At 40.9% G+C, this 17197-nt stretch overlaps 2 protein-coding genes across 13 annotated transcripts in view; one reads left to right on the top strand and one right to left on the bottom strand.

The window, feature by feature from the left end:
• The first annotated feature begins 829 nt into the window (after positions 1 to 829).
• Positions 830 to 10243, top strand: LOC127467915 (exosome complex component RRP43-like). Its single transcript, XM_051780523.1, has 11 exons — positions 830 to 912; positions 2623 to 2659; positions 3279 to 3342; positions 4399 to 4471; positions 5020 to 5066; positions 6041 to 6146; positions 6234 to 6277; positions 6530 to 6628; positions 7182 to 7302; positions 9556 to 9662; positions 10088 to 10243. The coding sequence occupies exons 1-11, from the start codon at positions 872 to 874 to the stop codon at positions 10201 to 10203; spliced, it is 855 nt and encodes a 284-aa protein (XP_051636483.1). The 5' UTR covers positions 830 to 871; the 3' UTR covers positions 10204 to 10243.
• The window catches only part of SUPT20H (SPT20 homolog, SAGA complex component), a 34184-nt gene continuing 27215 nt past the window's right edge, over positions 10229 to 17197 (bottom strand). For 9 of the 12 annotated variants that reach the window (XM_051780443.1, XM_051780438.1, XM_051780437.1 and 6 more), the window contains exons 21-23: positions 15513 to 15568; positions 12265 to 12370; positions 10229 to 10745 (exon numbers count right to left, since the gene is read on the bottom strand). In XM_051780443.1, coding sequence (XP_051636403.1) covers positions 10645 to 10745; positions 12265 to 12370; positions 15513 to 15568 — 263 coding nt within the window. In that variant the 3' untranslated portion in view covers positions 10229 to 10644. Of the gene's footprint in view, positions 10746 to 12264; positions 12371 to 14038; positions 16874 to 17197 lie in introns of those variants that run through there. The other 3 variants (XM_051780444.1, XM_051780435.1, XM_051780440.1) reach the window with 3 other exon arrangements.

Raw genomic sequence — 17197 nt, forward strand, 5'->3', positions numbered from 1 at the left:
CTAGGCTTAAAAAAGGGGGAATTTAAATTCACACTGGAGACGGTGACTCCACCACCTCCCCGGGCAGGAGGAATACGCGGCACTGCGGACAGACAGCAGAATTCCGCCTTCCAGAGCGTCCAACTTCTGCAACTTGCCGGGTATTTCAGCCACGCAGAGACACAGCGACCTCCCAAATGGTTACCGCGAACGGGCGGTACCAGGACACTTCCCAAGGCGTCTTTATCCCCTCCGCAGGTCCCCGGACGCCTTGCCCGCACCAACCCCCGCACCAGCGCAGCCCCGCCGGCTGCTGTCCGCACGGCTCTCGGTGCCACCCGCGCTGCCCCCAGCCTGGGCCAGCCCTGCCTGGGCCAGCCGCAGCCCCCCGGGACAGCCCGGGAGGGCCAGGACCGCCGGGCAGCGCCCCCGCTCCGCACCGCGGGGGCGGGCAAGGGGCAGCTCCGCGCATCGCCCCCGCCACGGAGTCCCCCGGGCCCGCCGTGACCGCGCTACGCGGCTCTCACCAGGACGAGGAAGAGGGCGGCGAGGGCCGCGGCGGCCGCGGGCAAGGGCAGAGGCAGGGGCAGGGGCAGGGGCCGAGGCAGGGGCAGGGACGAGGACGGCGGCAGCACCGTCCCCACCGCCCCGGCGGCGCGCGAGGCGGAAGTGGCCGCATCGCCGGGAGCCGCCGGCGCCCCCCCGCGGCCGGGCCCCGCCAGCGCCGCCGCCCCGAGCGCCGCCGCCCCGAGCGCCGCCGCCCCGAGCGCCGCCGCCCCGAGGGCCGCCGCCCCGAGCGCCGCCGCCCCGAGCGCCGCCGCCCCGAGCGCCGCCGCCAAGGCCGGTCCTCCCGCAGAGCCCGCCCGGCGGGCCCGCCGCCAGGGGGCGCTACATGCGGGGCGGCGGCGGTGCCGCCATGGCGGCCGCCTTCAAGTAAGTGCCGGCTCTGGCGGCCGCAGTCCCGCCCGCCCCGCTCCGGGGGCCCCGCCCGCCCCGCTCCGGGGGCCCCGCCCGCCCCGCTCCGGGGGCCCCGCCCGCGCGCGAGGATCGCGGCAGAGCCGGCTGGGTCCCGCGGTGCCGCCGGGCTCCCCTGTGCTACTGCGCGCGCGAGGGGAGCGGGCTCGGCGCGGCCCCCGGGATGGGGTCGGTGCTGAGGACGTGTGCGGGGGGCTGCTGAGCGAGCAGGGCACCCCCTTTCTTGCCGGGAAAGTGCCCGACAAAGCGCGGAACTCGGTGTGGCCCGGAGCTGCCCAGTGTCACAGAATTGCAGAGTATCCCGAGTTGGATCCACAAGGACCGCCGAGTCCAAGTCCTGGACCTGCGCAGGACACCCAAGTCACACCACATGTGACGTCTCACATCTGAGAGCGTTGTCCAGATCTTCTTGGACTCTCTCAGGCTTGATGCTGTGACCACTTCCCCGGGGGAGCCTCTTCCGGCACCCATCCACCCACAGGGTGAAGAACCTTTTCCTGATATCCACCCTAAACCTCCCCTGACACAGCTGATAGAATTACAAGGAAGTTAAAACTGTAGGGAATTCAGTGGCTTCCCATTTATAACTACTAGTTTTAGAATAGTAAAATGGTTTGGGTCAGAGGGGATCTTCAAAGATCATCTGATTCCAACCTCCCTGCCGTTGGCAGAACAGTTTCCACTAGAGCAGATTACTCAGAGCCTCATCCAACCTGGCCTTGAACACTTCCAGGGATGAGACATCCACAGCTTCTCTGGGCAGCCTATTCTAGTGTTCTTGCTTCTGTATTTATGTCTTAAATGCACAAAACACTGTTTAGTAAGTGCTTTTACGTGAATTGGAAGAGAACAGGCCTTGTGTTGGGCTTCAGAAAACCAGTAGTACAGGACCAACATATGTGGAGCCAACAGGAACTAATTCATGCTTGCCATTTGTTTGTGATATCTCTATATGTGAGTTTGCATTTGGAAAACTTGCTTTTCCCTTTTATCTTTGGTGTTTTTTTTTTCCTCCAGAAGTACTATTTTAACAAAACTGTGAATGCTTTGTTTGTGTTAACACTTTTATAAAAAAAAGGTGAGGTTTTTTTACATTAATCATCCCTGCTTAAAATACTAATACACGAAGACTGTTAGTAGTATGTAATTAATAAGGAGCATTAATTATTTCTTACCTGAAGCCTTGCATGAAGCATATTTTGTAATTTTATATTTTCTCAAAGATTCTAAGAAAAACTGTAGCATTTAAAATTGTTTTATACCATTTTGTACATCTGAATGTGGTCCTTGAACTAACATATTTCAGACACAGTTATAACATTATGCTTTCTGCATTTCTTGAAAACCATTCTATACCCTTCTGTCAGTAAACACTTCTTTTGATTTATAACTAATATTACTGAGGTGAAAGCTTAGTAGTTTTTGTTAGGTATATGTGCAGGCAGGTTCCTTGTAAGGAGGAGGCATTTTGGAACTGAATGTAGGAAAACATCTTAGACAGTTCAGAGTTTCCTCCTCTTTCTGTAACCATATTGCTAAGCAGCTTTGCCAGACATCTTGCTTCTCAAATTATATGTTGTTGTGGGTTAGTGCTTGCTTATCTTTTTTTTTACTGTCAGTTGCCTACTCAAGAGCTTGCATGTGAACTTCTCTTTCTATTTGTTTTAGAACTGTGGAACCATTGGAATATTACAAAAGATTTTTGGTGAGTAAAATGTGAGATGCTTGTATAAATAGCTTATAATGAATTTTTTTTTCTTGCGGTTCTTCAGATCTAACATGATGGAATATTATAATTTCTGACTTAAGAGTCCAGTATTGTACAGCTTCTGCCTGATGGTATTTGAATTATGCGGTTTTTTGGGGGTTGTTTTGGGGGTTGTTTTTTGTTCACTCTCTTTAGAGCTCCACTAGGTGGGAATGGAGGAGGGGAATTGCCTACGAAACCTGAACAATGTAGACAGGTGGAAACTCTCATTTTAAGTTACCAATGGGTACTCATTCTTGGATGATATTCTGAATGTAGCCTGTAGTACTTACCTTTGAGACAATAAATCTATTGTTATATTTTCTAAATAAATTATAATAAAGGATATAATAAATTATAATAAGGGATTTTTTTTTTTTTGCAGACCTACAACCACAAACTACATATCAGTTGATGAAAAACCAGCTAGAGTGTGACCAAGTTTTCCCTAGCATTTTTGAGGCTACATATTTCTGCTAAAAAGAATATTATTTTATATCAACTCCTATAGCATAAATATTACTGTATTATTTAATAAAATATGTTTTCTAATTTGAACTTTGTAATTTTTGTTTAGAAAGAGAACTGTCGACCTGATGGAAGGGAGTTAGGTGAATTCCGGGCAACCACTGTCAACATAGGCAAGTGCTTATTTGGAATGATAATAATAATGGGGGAGGTATTATTAATATCAGGTTATAATAGTGACCTTAATGACTTGCTTGGTTTTCTTGGTGCTTGCTTTGCAACAAGGAAGAGAAAGGATTTTTATTTACTGTTTCAGCAAGCGTGAAAGAGATTGCATGGTACAGTAATATACTTTAACATTGTTTTCAGTCCTGATCCTAGGTTGATGTGCACAGTGTAATTACTCAGGTCTGCTTCTGTCCTGGTATATGCAGCACAAATTAGGTGGTTGTGGAATCTTGTCTCTGTCTCAGGTCAGCAGCATATGTTATAGATGTGGAAGGCAGTGTCAAGGCATACGCTGCCCAGCACAAAATTGATGCCTGAGCGTCTTGGGAGGGACACTGAGTCGTGGCTTCTGCTGTGTTCTGAGCTTGGTAGGCAACTGAATCAAGCAGAGGCAAAATGAGCCAGTAAAGTGCCCTTGCTGCAAAGAAGCCAATGCTATCCTGGGCTGCATTAGGCACAGCATTGCCAGCAGGTCAAGGGAGGTGATCTTGCTCTCTGCTCAGCACTGGTGAGGCCATACCTCGAGTGTTGTGTCCAATGCGGGGCAGTGTATATAAGGGGGGGTGCGGAGAAGACAAAACCGGGTTCTATTCATTAGTGCCCAGTGACAGAACTTAAGTCAATGGGCACAAGCTATAGCACAGGATGTTCCCTCTGAATATGATGAAACACTTTTTTACTGATGGAGTGATGGAGCGCTGGCACAGGTTGGCCAGAGAAGTTGTGGAGTTTCCTTCCTTGGAGATAATCAAAAGCCATCTGGGTACAGTTCTGGGCAACCAGCTCTAGGTGGCCCTCCTTCAGTAGGGGTGTTGGACCAGATGAGGTCCAGCTGTCTCAGCCTCAGCCATTCTATGTGATTGTCCCACTCTGGATTTGAGCTGTTGCTTAGCCTCTGTTTAGTATAAAATGATGGGACGTTAACAGTTTGTGAAGGCAGATGTTAATAATGCTCTTTGAATGAAAAATAGATTTTATTGAACAGTACTTTTTCTCTTCAGGTTCAATTACAACTGCAGATGGTTCTGCCCTGGTGAAGTTAGGAAGTACCACGGTGATTTGTGGAGTGAAAGCAGTATGGTTGGCTTTTATTTTAATTTATCTGTTAGCTTAATCTGTGCACTGGTGTTTAGAATGAATCGCCCACAGAGTTACAATAATGTGCCAGTCAGACACAATTACAGTTTTTCACCTGAATTACTTTCAGACATGAAATTCCTTAATATAGGAATTTAATTACCTAATCCTACCTGTATAGTCTGAGGACATGTATTTTTATGGTGCCCATCATGTAGGGGGAAAGATGTATACAAATACAAACTCTTTGTTATTTCTAGGTAAAAGATATATAATTGAGAAGTTACTGAATATGGATCAATAAGTGCACTGGGGATTAGATGGCTGGACTGTTACATGCTTTGTAGCCTCAACTTTACTGCTGGCCCTCCATGAACTATGAGACAAGTCACTGCATGCCCGTGTACTGAATTTTTCCACAGAAAATTTACAGACAAGGACTGATTAAAAATGGCTTTTGTAAATATCATTGTAATGATAACTGGTAAGAAAATGCCTATTTATGTATAGAATAGCTGGAAAATCTCTTCTTTTTTGTTTCTCCGGGAACTTGCTGCACCTGCAGCAGATTCTGCTAATACGGGATATATTGGTGAGTGTTTCAGCATGGATCTTGCTCAGGTCTTGTACTGCTTCAACTAAGATGCTGTAATTACAGATTATGTTGTGAAGATTTCTTAAGAGAATGGATTTGGTAAAATTATATTTTCAAATTGACATCTAGGCAGTGGTACTTCGAAAATTTTAGAATTCCCTCTGCTCTGCTTGTGAGTTTTCCATGTAAAAGTACTCTTTTATGGCTGATTCCAGGCCAGGTTGGAAACAGATCTGCAGCAGGGGTAAGTGTGTATATTAAGAGGGGGAAGGTAGTTAATCTATAAAAGATTGTGGCATGAAAGGTTGTGCAAAGGCACGTTAACTCCAGTTTTGAAGTCCCAGTAGGCAAAAAATGTAACTCTTAAAAAAATAAACCCTGTTTATTTCTCAGAAAACTGTAAAAGTCGTGGGAGTACCTCCCTGCTCCTGTTAGGAGTTTCTTTGGAAATAAAATAGTTCTGTGGAACTGAGAGGTTAGACCAAATCCCTTTTTTGCAAGGCATCTCCAAAGTATGTTCTTTTCAGTGAGCTTGGGGTTTTTTCCAAAATGTTTATGCATGTTTTTGCTTCAAGTTTAAAGCCTCAGTTTTTAATGGATGATGAAAAACAGATAGCATACCGGTCAAGTCAGGCAGTGGGATGAAAATATTGCTGTTTCCTGATCTACTGAAGAGTGCCTAACACTTCAAGAAGAGTTTGTGTGGGGTTGTGATAGCCATAGCAGGATTATAAATAGAATATGGTAGTTAGGATTATATGTTTTTCCATGAAATATATATTTTCTATATACAGAGTACTACAAGTTCTTTAATATCAACTCATGCATAACTTTAGTTTTGAAGGGAGTAGGGAGGCTTGATTGAAAAATTTTTGGTCTTGCCTTGCATTTGAAGTACATGAAATGGTATTAAGAGTGACTGTTGTCATATCTGTTTTTGATATCCAGTTGCCTGCTTTTTTGATACCTAGTACCAAATGTAGAACTGCCATCCCTCTGTTTAGAGAGGTTTCGCTCTGGACCACCTGGTGAAGAGGCTCAAGCAGCGAGCCAGTTCATTGCAGATATGATTGAAAAGTAAGAACCATCTTAGTACAGTTAAAACACAGACAACTCTGCAACACAGTTTTCTGTTTCCTGGCTTATTCTCTGATCTTATTTTAGTTCACAGATGATAGTGAAAGAAGATCTGTGTATTGCAAATGGCAAGGGAAGTTGTATATAGAAGTGAAGAGGGAGATACTAACAAGATCTCAGTAATGAGATGTAAAAGAAGGTATCTGGGGTTATAGGTTGTTCTGTTGTTTTGCTTTTCAGTCTTCATAGCTTGGTTTACATCTGAAGTGTAAAAATTGCAAGATAGAAATCAGTATCTGTATTCAATGTGGCCAGAATTTTCTTGCATATTGCACCATTTGCTTAGCTGCTGTGATATCTCACATGTGCAAACCTTTTTTGATAGCTTGCTTGGGTGTTATACTGTGATATCATATGTCTGGACTATGATGGAAACCTTTTGGATGCCAGTGTCTTTGCTTTGTTAGCAGCATTAAAAAATGGTAAGTCTTCCTTAGAGCAAGAAACATGTTCTGATTAGTGTTGCTTGGAGAAATGCGTTAGTTTTGAACCATGATTAACAGGTAACTGGTTCACAGTCTGTTAGGACTGTTTGTTTCCTGTCATTTGAATGCTAAATTACTAAAACACAAAGTGGAAATGATGGTATGGGTGCCACAGGTGTGTAACACCTGGAGAGACTATATTCCTGGTTTTTATATGTCCAGTGGGCTTTTTGGGGAAAAAATACTTTTTGTTAAATATGACTCCAAACTATTTTAATTGCATGGCATTTTGGAAGTAGAAAATGCTTCTGTGCAAGGAGAAATGCTACTGTTACTTTGAGGAGAAAAATCAAATACTTCCTTGAACAGGTAGTCCTAAGCTAAATACTTTGCTTGAAATCAAGAGTACCATTAACATAGCCAAATCTCTGATTGATTTTTGGTGGGTTAAAAGAACAGCTTAAATATTTCAGTAGTCTTGGACATCTTTAGGCCTGCTAAACCCAGCAATGTTTAATATTAGACCACTGTAATTTTTTTATCTCTTCAGTACAACTGCCATCGGTTATTATAAATGAAGAAACTGGTTTATCAGAAGTGAATTTAAAACAGAAGACTCCTTTGATTATCAGAAAGCATCCAGTTGCCACATCATTTGCTGTATTTGATGAGTAAGTTCATAACTGTTTTGTACTTACGGAAACAACTGTGTCTGTAAAAGTCTGAGTGAAAGACAGAGGATGCTACCAGTGATGCCTCTGCACTTCTAGTGATGAGTATGCAGCCCCAGGCAGTGCTGTTTAACTCGTCTTAAATCCAGGCCTCTCTTGTTGAACTGACCTGTAGTTCTGTGATATGAATGAGTATGCAGAACAAAACATATATAGCTTCTTCCTGTTACTTGAAGCAGAACTGTTCCCCAACCTAAAAGATATGCTTAAAAGTACGGGGTAGGTATTGTTTTAGGTTTTTGTAGTATCCGTGAAATGAAACAATGTTACCAATGCAATTAATGTTTTAGAAGCCTATGTAAATAACTGATATAAAAGATGGTAGTTTTTGAACAGCTTATACTAATGATGTAGTCAACAGAGCAAGTAAGAAGTAACAGTCTAGTTAGAACATAACCTCTGGATAACTGAAAATATAATTACCCAAGATGAAGTATGACCAGCATTCTTAAGTCATTGTTCATATAGGAAAATAATCGAATTATGAGATTTCAGAATAATCACATCTGGTAATTTACTCCTCACCTGAAATTGTTTACAGGCTCTTCATTAGTCCAAGTATGTTAAGGATATTTTCTGCTGCTGTTTAGAAGAAATGCAGTCATTTCTGGTGGCATCCATTTGAAAGCAGAAAATGACAAGAAGGACAGTGCTCACTGCACTGTGTAAGATTTAGCTCTATTTAGAGATATCCGTGATTTATGGCACATTAATCTGTATTCACAGAAGTGATTAGCAGGGCCTTTCACTCAAATAAGAGATAGGGTGGGGAAAGCAATTAACTCAAATGTTGACCAAGTGATTACCAAAATGAGCCAGAACACCATTTTATCAGTACTTTAGAGTGCCTGTGTTAATTGCTTTAATACCAGTTCTGATGGGTCTGAAGTTTGATGTAGACTGAAAGTGAGAGAGGTTGGGTAACATACCAGACAGACACACAAATCACACTTACTTACACACGGATGAAAAAATTGCCTTTGTAAGAAAGCTTTCCATGCATGTCTCGGGCTTTGTTTCCTTCACCGAAATCAACTGTTGCATCAAACAAGCTACTTAAGTCTCCCTTGAGCTCCTAAAACTAAATATCGAGGGGGTGTGTGCCTATGTTGTGTGGTTTGTTTAATTCTCATTTATTAGTTCTACAGCTGTTGACACAGCCCTCTAAATATAATGCTTTACATACTCTGGCATTCAGAGGCATTTTTATTCTGTATAAAAGCCCTCCTTAAATAAATAAAACTTGTAGGTTACTGGATAGTGTGGCCATGGGTGAGGAGCACTGGTGCAGAATGTGGTGCAGCTCCACAGCTGGCTCCTGGGGTGTTGAGTTGTACATAAAAAATAAATGATGCATTGAACTCTTCACACCTCCCTGCATCACACAAAGGGCTGATGTGTCACAGTGCATGCGGTTAGACTTCAAAAAGCAGCATTTTTGAACAGCGTAGCTAAGGACTTCTGTTTTTGTTACTACTGCTATTAAATGGCAATCTGAAATATTGGTGAGGTTTTAAAGTTCAGCTTTAAGTTCAAGTTTTATTTGTTGAACAAAGTTGGCTTATAGTTAGATCCTCTTTTTTTTCCATTGATTTTGCTCTATTTTTAACTTAAATGGCTCAAAAATAAGAGTATTTAATCTCTCAGAGATATGCCTCATGTGATGTATGACAAATTTATTTTGGATGCCTTAAGGACAGTCAAACACCCTGTAAATCCATTTTTTAATCATTCCCAGGCTGAGTGATATTAGAGTTCTCTAACAAGAAACTGAGAACTACTTTGGTGAACTTACCATTGGAAATGAGTTTTGCATTAAGGTGGAGATTAGTGCAGCCTACACCCTGTATCAGTCTTCATGTAACTACAAAATAAGTGACTGCATCCTTCAAATGGCAGTTTAGTGGCATTTTCCTGCAAGACACGGATGTCACAAATCTAGGAAACTTTAGGCATAAAGCTGCATTTTCAATAGACATATGCACTTGATTATGTGGAATCTCCCATATTTTTTGACTTTTTAATTTTTTTAAAATTGGTGCACTTTGCTAAGAAAACAGGTAAGCCTGGGCACTAAATCCAGCTGCAAGTATTTTGTAAGACTACAGTAAAAATTAACGTTATATGTGTTTTGCAATAATGTTAATGAAGCAATATGTACAAACAAGTCTGCATGAGTCTTGCTTTCACAAGCACAGTACTCATTGTTGATCCAACTGCTAAAAAAGAAGATTTAGCAACTGGAACAGTAACCACTGTCACTGATGAAGAAGGCAGATTATGTTCTGTCCATAAACCAGGTACTTCCAAACTTATTACAAAGAAACCTATGGAGATGATAATGTTTAGGTCAAGAAAAGACTATGTACCTGCTTTGTTTTGTAAGATTTGGGTGCTTTATAGTAATGGAGTGCCTGTTCAAGTACTCATTAAATTACTTGCTCTTGAAAATAGTTTTTAAGATGGTGGCATGACTGAAGTTCAAAAAGAAGTCACAGCTTGACCTACATACAGCAGAGGACAGATACTGAGCATGTCTCCTGTTACAGCTCTAGTTTGTTTCCGTTATCTTTGCCTGAGGCTAGAGCTGGGAAAGCTGCATGCTCCCCTATGAAAGGTGTTGCTCATTGGAATTACTGTATTAGTACTCTTATTTGGAAATCACATTTAGAGATACATAACTGAAGTATAAGTAGAAAATCAAATTGTTCCCTTTAATTTTTAGGTGGAAGTCTTCTTACAGGAGCCAAGCTTCAGGACTGTATCACCAGAGCAATTACAAGACACAAAGAAGTAAAGAAGCTGATAGACAAAGTAATAAAAAGTATAATGCCCAAGTGAACAAAAGGAGAGAGCTTTTCAAAAATGGATTTGTAAAAATTGTATTTGTTACAGTGTTCACAAACCTTTTATACTAAATAAACAAATACCAATACTACCTTTACAAAGTTCATTTTTTCTAAAATGTTTTTCACCCTATGTACAGAGCTGTTGAGTGGTAAAAAATACAAGATAAAACATTCTGTTAAAAAATTGACTTAAGGAAACCAGATCCTAGCTGCTTTATAGATGAAATTTCTAGGTTCTGTAGGGCTGGCTTCCAAAATCAGTTCATTTTTTTTAGTGTAACGTCAAAAGTTAATTTTCCCACCAGTAATAAAAACCACTGATTTAACTTTAAGCTTTCTCCTTACTAATCTGAAAAAAATCCCCTTTGAACCAATTTTTTGGGGAGGAGGCAAGTCTCATGATTTTGGAGGGGCCGGTGTGCCTCTTTTCCTTTTACTTTTTGAGTGGCTGCCTGAATGCTGTTGATGGTGCAGGTGAGCTGCTTGTGCTGCTGCCGTTGCCATAGCCATTTGATGCTGCAAGAATCGCAACTGCTGCCATGAAGGAGAAGGAGGAGAAAAAGCTTGTTAGTGTTGACTATAAAGCTTTCATGTCAGGAAGAATGAGAGGAAGGTGGGGGGGGAGAGGGGAAGGTAGAAAAATGAGGAAGCACCAGGTTGACCAAAGGAATACACCATGTACTGGGGCAGTGGGTACAGTCAAGCAGCACCAGTGGCACAGAAACCTGCTGAGGGCACAGCTATCATTTTATATGTGTATGTGCCCAGCCTTGTTTCTTTGCCCTTTCTCTCCATTGCAGTAACTTCAGTAACTCAGCAACTTCTGTGAATATTTAGGTCACATAGTACATTTTTAACATATTACCTTCTCAGTGTATGCATCGTATGTATTTTCTGTATATATTACAAAGAGGGGACTGTGTGCTGAAAAAATATTAAAATATTTTCATAAAGCATCTGGATGACAGAATGGTAAAAGGAATGCTTTGTAGAGCTGTTGCTTCCACGTGCTGATTGTAGCAGTGCTGCATTTGAACTTGCAGGTGCTTACATTCATGCAATTTTAAAATCTATTGGCACCTGGCAGAGCTGATTTAGATATGTGCCACAAGCACCCCTTGAATGTTTTCGTATCAGGAAGGTGGATGGCTTAAATGAATAAAAATAAATTCAGTGCTCCAAGCTGAGATAACCACAGATTATAAATCTTGCATGATGGTTTGCCAAATTCATGTTTGTTTGTTTTTTGTAATTTGTGAGACCATAGTGACATTAGTTAAAGAAGTCAAAAGGGCAAGATTTTTGATTTTGGAGCCAAGAATTGTATTTTTAGTTTTTTGGTTTGTTTGTTTGTTTTTTAAACACAGAGTGAAGTTGCTGGATTACTTGTATCTGTTGCTGCTGCTGCTGCAAGGCTTGTTGTTGCTGTTGCAAGCCAGAAGAGAGCTGGAGTCTCTGCTGAGGAAGGCTTTGCCCAGGTCTGTTCATGGCAGAGCCAAGCTGAGACAACACTGAGAAAGGAGAATGGGAAAGCAGGCAGGTCAAAGAGGTCGAGTTTGTCAGGGTTGGGGAAGGAAGACATAGGAATACAGTGTAACACAGGAATACAGGAAAGGGGGATCCATAGAATTAGTTTCAGAGTCAAACTGGAAACAGTGCAGAATAAGGTATACATGCTATACATACTCTGTTAGAACATAGTTAGATTATGAAGTGCTTGTGGAGGCACAAAGAGGTTTCTCACAGTGGATGTTAAGCACAGAGTTAAAGAATTATTCCTCAATGAAGTCTGGCATGGAAGTTCCCTGCATTTTCTTTTTGTATTAAGTGTAGCTTATTTTCGTGTGATACAATCAATTGACTGCACTTAACTGCCGAATAAAATAGAGAAGTGCATGCGTTAAAAGTCCAGTATTTCTTGTGTAATTGACATGCTGATAATCATTAAATTGTTCTGATCTAACACATGACTTCTTTAAGACCAAACTTCATTTCAGTGTGAATTTATCAATATACACATTTAACTACAAAAGGAGGCTCAGCAAGCACATACCTGTGGCTTGAGGTTGCATAAAATTCCCTACTCCAGTCAGGTTAATTACAGCAGCTTGTTGGGCAGATAATGCCTGATCTTGATTGGATGGACCTTGGTCAGACCCCTAGCAAAAATGAAAAGCTTGATCCTTATTACCAAACTTTGGTATCAATGAATAAGCAAACAAAGCCAGTGTGCAGGCAAACTTTTGAAGTGCCATTTAAAAACATTTAATGCTATGTCATCCAGTGCATGTAGATGTAGCAGTCACTACAAGTAGAACAGATGCTGATTGCCCCAAAACAGCTTTATTTTGGCAGAAATGCTACTGCACCGGTTACCCTGCAGAAGTCCCATGTAGTTGTCAACTTCCTTCCCTGCAGTCTAGCAGAGACTGCACTTTATGGTTGTAATCTTAGGACTATTTCCTATCCTACTCCCAGCCCCAGAGTCTTCAGGTGACCCTGAAACCATCCATGTGCAAAGGTCCTAATCAATCAAAGTGTGCAAAGCCTGACACTTTACTTTCCCATGCTCATTGTGCCACACACACCTTAATTTCATAAAAAATACAAACCCTGCTTTTAAAATTACATTTTCAGAACAGAGTAGTTCTCAAGTAATCACTCAAATGGAGTAAGTGGAGTCTGACAGTATCTCCTGAAGTCAAAGGGTGCTGAATAATGACCTCTTCTAGAACTTAAATTATGCATTGATTTATAACATAGGGAAATAAAGCATTATATTCACAATCCAAGCAAGCTGCATGGCTTATCAGTCAGATAAAGAGCTGGTGCATTCCAGGATTTGTGATGCTTCTTTAGCATAACCATATGATATAATGCCACTAAGATCTAAGTAAACCAGACCAAAAGATTGCACATTAAGAAGACATCATCACCTCAGTGATGACTAAGACTTATAGAATCATAGAACCACCATGTGGGGAAAACCCTAAGAATGACATGAGAATACATATATTCTGTTGGTAGCCAAGAAAATTGTTGGTCTTTTTGGGCTTAGTTTGTTTCCACTAAGCACTATACACCATAAAACATCTGAGACAGGCATCTTGTTTATGAACAGTCTACAGGAACACAAGTGAAATTATTATGACAAACTTCAGTATCCAGTAGAGACTATTTGGTAAGCAGAAGTCTTGCATGTCTGGGAAGACGAGCACAAAAGCAGAGCAGCTAGTTTTCCCAAATTGCTGCATCAGTGTTGGTAAAGATTTTTTAGTGCAGGTAGAACTAACCACTCAAAATTTGTCATTTTGATAACAGGTCTCGAGAACAAGACTTTAGACATTTTCAGTGCTTAAAGCCTTTAACACCAATTACAAGCAGCATTAGAGCAAATGCCTTAAGATTACATCATTAAAGCCAACTGATACTTCCTTTGGTGCAAAGAAAATTCTGTTGAACTACAGCAGTGAGGATTGTAAGCCAACTCACAGCAGTGTAAGTAGGAAGTTTTAGTTAACTCTGCAAAAATCCTGACAGCGTTTTTTTCTCTGTTCATCTGATGTATCGGCTAGTTATGACAAACGTTAACACTAAGCTGATTTTACACCACTCATACAGTAGGCTGGCTCTCTTCATGATAAGAGTTAGACAATGCTCAGCCAGTTGTTTTGTTACAGCTCTTCTATATAGGATACAAATAAAGGAGTATAACCCAGTTAGCAACAGAGCCACTGCAGTCTTTGCTGTTTGAGAAGATTTAGGAGGAAGACTTTCCTCCCCCTCTGCTACAGATCTGTTGGGTAAAGGCTCATTTACTTGTGAAGATGGGGAGAATAGGAGAAACAGTTTCATCCATGCACCCCAGACTGAGGGAGGTTCTCCCTGTTGCTGAGATCTACAGGTTGTGGGCTGCTGAGATTGTTGCTGTGGAGAAAACTGTGATAGCTGCTGCTGGAGTGGGTTAAAAATAAGTGAACCACCTGGAAGCTGCTAAAGATTAAAAACAAAAGGCATAATTCAAACTGCTGAGTTTCCCACTGTTCTAGGATGAACATAATATTGATAATGACATACTCCCTAGAGGTTTGGTTTTTGTTTTGTTTTTTAATTCCTTTAAAATCAGTAAGTTTACAATTGCTGCTGTTTGTGAAAAAGTCTTATGTTCTGAAAACAAACCTGTGTGCAATTATAGTGAGATATGTCCACAGAAGAATATATTTTAATTATTCTAATTAAAACAGTATTGTACTGATACTGAAAATGTAAATGTTAGCCTTCAAAAGCCCTGCATATTGTTTCCACTTTCAGAACATTCCACTGGATTTTAATAGATAGTGAGATGGCCTTGATTCCTCTCCCTTACCCCAGCTTTAATTGCACTGATTTCAGCCAAATATTCTTGGTGTATATGGGTGGCAGAGCTAGCCTGAAATGTACTTCAATGTGGAATCACACAAATACAAGCATTTAGATCTATAGAAGAGCTCTACTCTGGCATAATTGCCTCCTGTGCCTCCCTTTTCCATGTTTCTGGAGTATGTTACAGGAGTGGGAGAAGGAAGTGGCAAAGCTACAGCTGTTCTTTCACTGGTAATAATTTTTTGAAGCATGGTGCAACACATATGGAACACCGTAGCTGCAATTCTGCACCTGTAACTGGCAGCGGACTTCAAGATCCGGGAACGCCAGCCAGTTCCACAAACAGTCCCTGTTCTGCTTTTAAATGCAACTCTGACATAATAAGCAATATTCTGCTCATGTTTATATTTGTATGCATGCTTAGTGGAAAGAAAGCATTTACAGACATTCTAAACTCCTTATCCCACAGGAGCTTCTATTTCCATTACCAGAAACTCTTTAAACCTATTACTGTACTTACCTGGGCATGCTGAGCTCAGCTTTTAGGCATTCTATGTGTAACCCCCGAGTGATTCTACTGTACTGTTTTGTACAGTATAATCATAATTTCAGTATAGAGAATGATTTGTCATAAGAGCTTAGGCAAATCCTGAAAATGGAACATCGTATTTTAGCATTAATCTTTTGAATCCAAATGTCAGCATTTTTAGATCGTTACTGAAAATTAACTGCTTTGTTCTGAGCTAGGAATATAATTTCCACCTGGTATCTATGCATGTAGCTTTTTCACTTATTCTAAGCATTTTAAATAAGCAATTAAAATTTACAGTAAATGGTCTGACCAACTGGCTCCAAAGATCTGTGTGGGGCAGTGCAGTAAACAGGTCTCTATAGAAAGATAAGAAATTATCATTCTTAGTGTCCAAGTATATCAATTACCTGTAGAAGATTTAAGGGCCGAAGATTTGATGTATTTTTCAAACCAAAGGGGCTGCCTGTTAAAGAGAACATCTTTTCATTAGTAGGGAGGCTTTACTCAGTTATATTTGTGAATTGCAATATACCTTTCCACTGGGACTATTTCTAAGTTGGAAAACTGACAAGTGTAAATTTTATACTTAATACAATGCTGCATTTTCCATAATGTAAAATTCACAGTTATTCAGACTCAAAGTACAAGAGAGCTATATTGCTACTAAACACTGCACCTTGTAACCTATAACTTGCTAATGCATTTACACAAAGGTGAATGGAGAACCCTAGCAGTTACTCTTCAGTGATTCTTATTCTGCCTTTAAAAACTTTTACTGTTTGTGCAGTAAATGTAAAAAACTCCATGGTCTCAATGAAGTAAGACACTCTCAGTTTATCAATCTTTAACAGAAAACAATCCCACACAAAATCTGAGCAGCTCTCCAGTAAGCCAGCAGCTATCAAGCAGAACCCCTGGAGGTCTCACACAGACCCATCTCAGTTCACTACTCCCATCTGTTGTGTGGGCGACAGCACAGCGTGGAAAAATCTGTGACACCAAAGTGGTAAAGGTTGGTAGTGCTTGAAAGGGCAGAGTTAGACTAAAAGTGATCCTAGTGAATTGAACAAATGGTCCAAAATTCAATAACACTGAATTTAAAAAAGACAAATGAACAAGTACAAACTTGTAACTAGCTTTGTGTCTATACAGCAAGAAAGGACATGAGAAGTTACAATAAGTCACAAACATATCCAAATCATCCATATCACAAACTACAGAGCACACAAAAGAAAAGAACCTCTTCAGAGAGTTTACATTTATAAAATTCACTGTCACAAGATGCTGTAGGTTCCAGAAGTATAAATGGGTTCAGAAACCAATTAGATAAATCCACAGACTAGAAATCTAGCATGGGATATTAAGCACAAAGATCCATGTGGATATTCTTCAGCTTAGAAAGTCTCAAAGCTGTAGATTGCCAGAAGAGGTACAGTTGTAGAGAAGGGATGTTTTACGTCACACTTTTGCCTCATCTTAAACTCTTTCCTCAGTATCCTCTAATGGCAACTGTCAGAGACAAAATATAAACTGGATGGATTTTTGGCCTAAACCAGTAAAGCCATTCTTATGTTAATGTAATGCTCTTGCAAAAAAATACAGATAAAAAACAGGCAGACCTCATTTGGGGAAATGTTAACAGGAATGTTGTAAAAGAGATGAGATGCATTTATTCTGCTGTGCTCCACAGTGGTAAATCAGCCAAGCTCAGGCTTGTGTCCAGTTTTGGTTATCACATTTTAAGAAGGATGTAAGCAAATTGGACAGTCTAGAAGAGAGTGACAGCATTATGAAAAGTTTGAAAAATACGACCTATCAGAAAGAGAAGACAAATGTGGGACATGACAGCATGTTTGATATTTAGAAGGTAAAGAGAAAGGGTGAACGATCATTTTACATGCCTGAAAGGTATAGGAGAAAAAAAATAACTTGCAGTTAAGGAGATGCACTGTAACTAAAAGGAAACAATTTACACGGATAATAAACTACTCCAAAGAGCTACTGAGGAAGATTGGAATCTTCTTTAGTGAAGGTAAAGACAATTTAGATAAACACTGGTTCCATATGGTTTAGACAGACTTGACTGTCTTAG

Source organism: Manacus candei, unplaced genomic scaffold, assembly GCF_025592945.1.
Source record: "Manacus candei isolate 608988 ecotype Guabito, Panama unplaced genomic scaffold, ASM2559294v1 h1tg000014l, whole genome shotgun sequence".
In the NCBI taxonomy this organism is placed as follows: Eukaryota; Metazoa; Chordata; class Aves; order Passeriformes; family Pipridae; genus Manacus; species Manacus candei.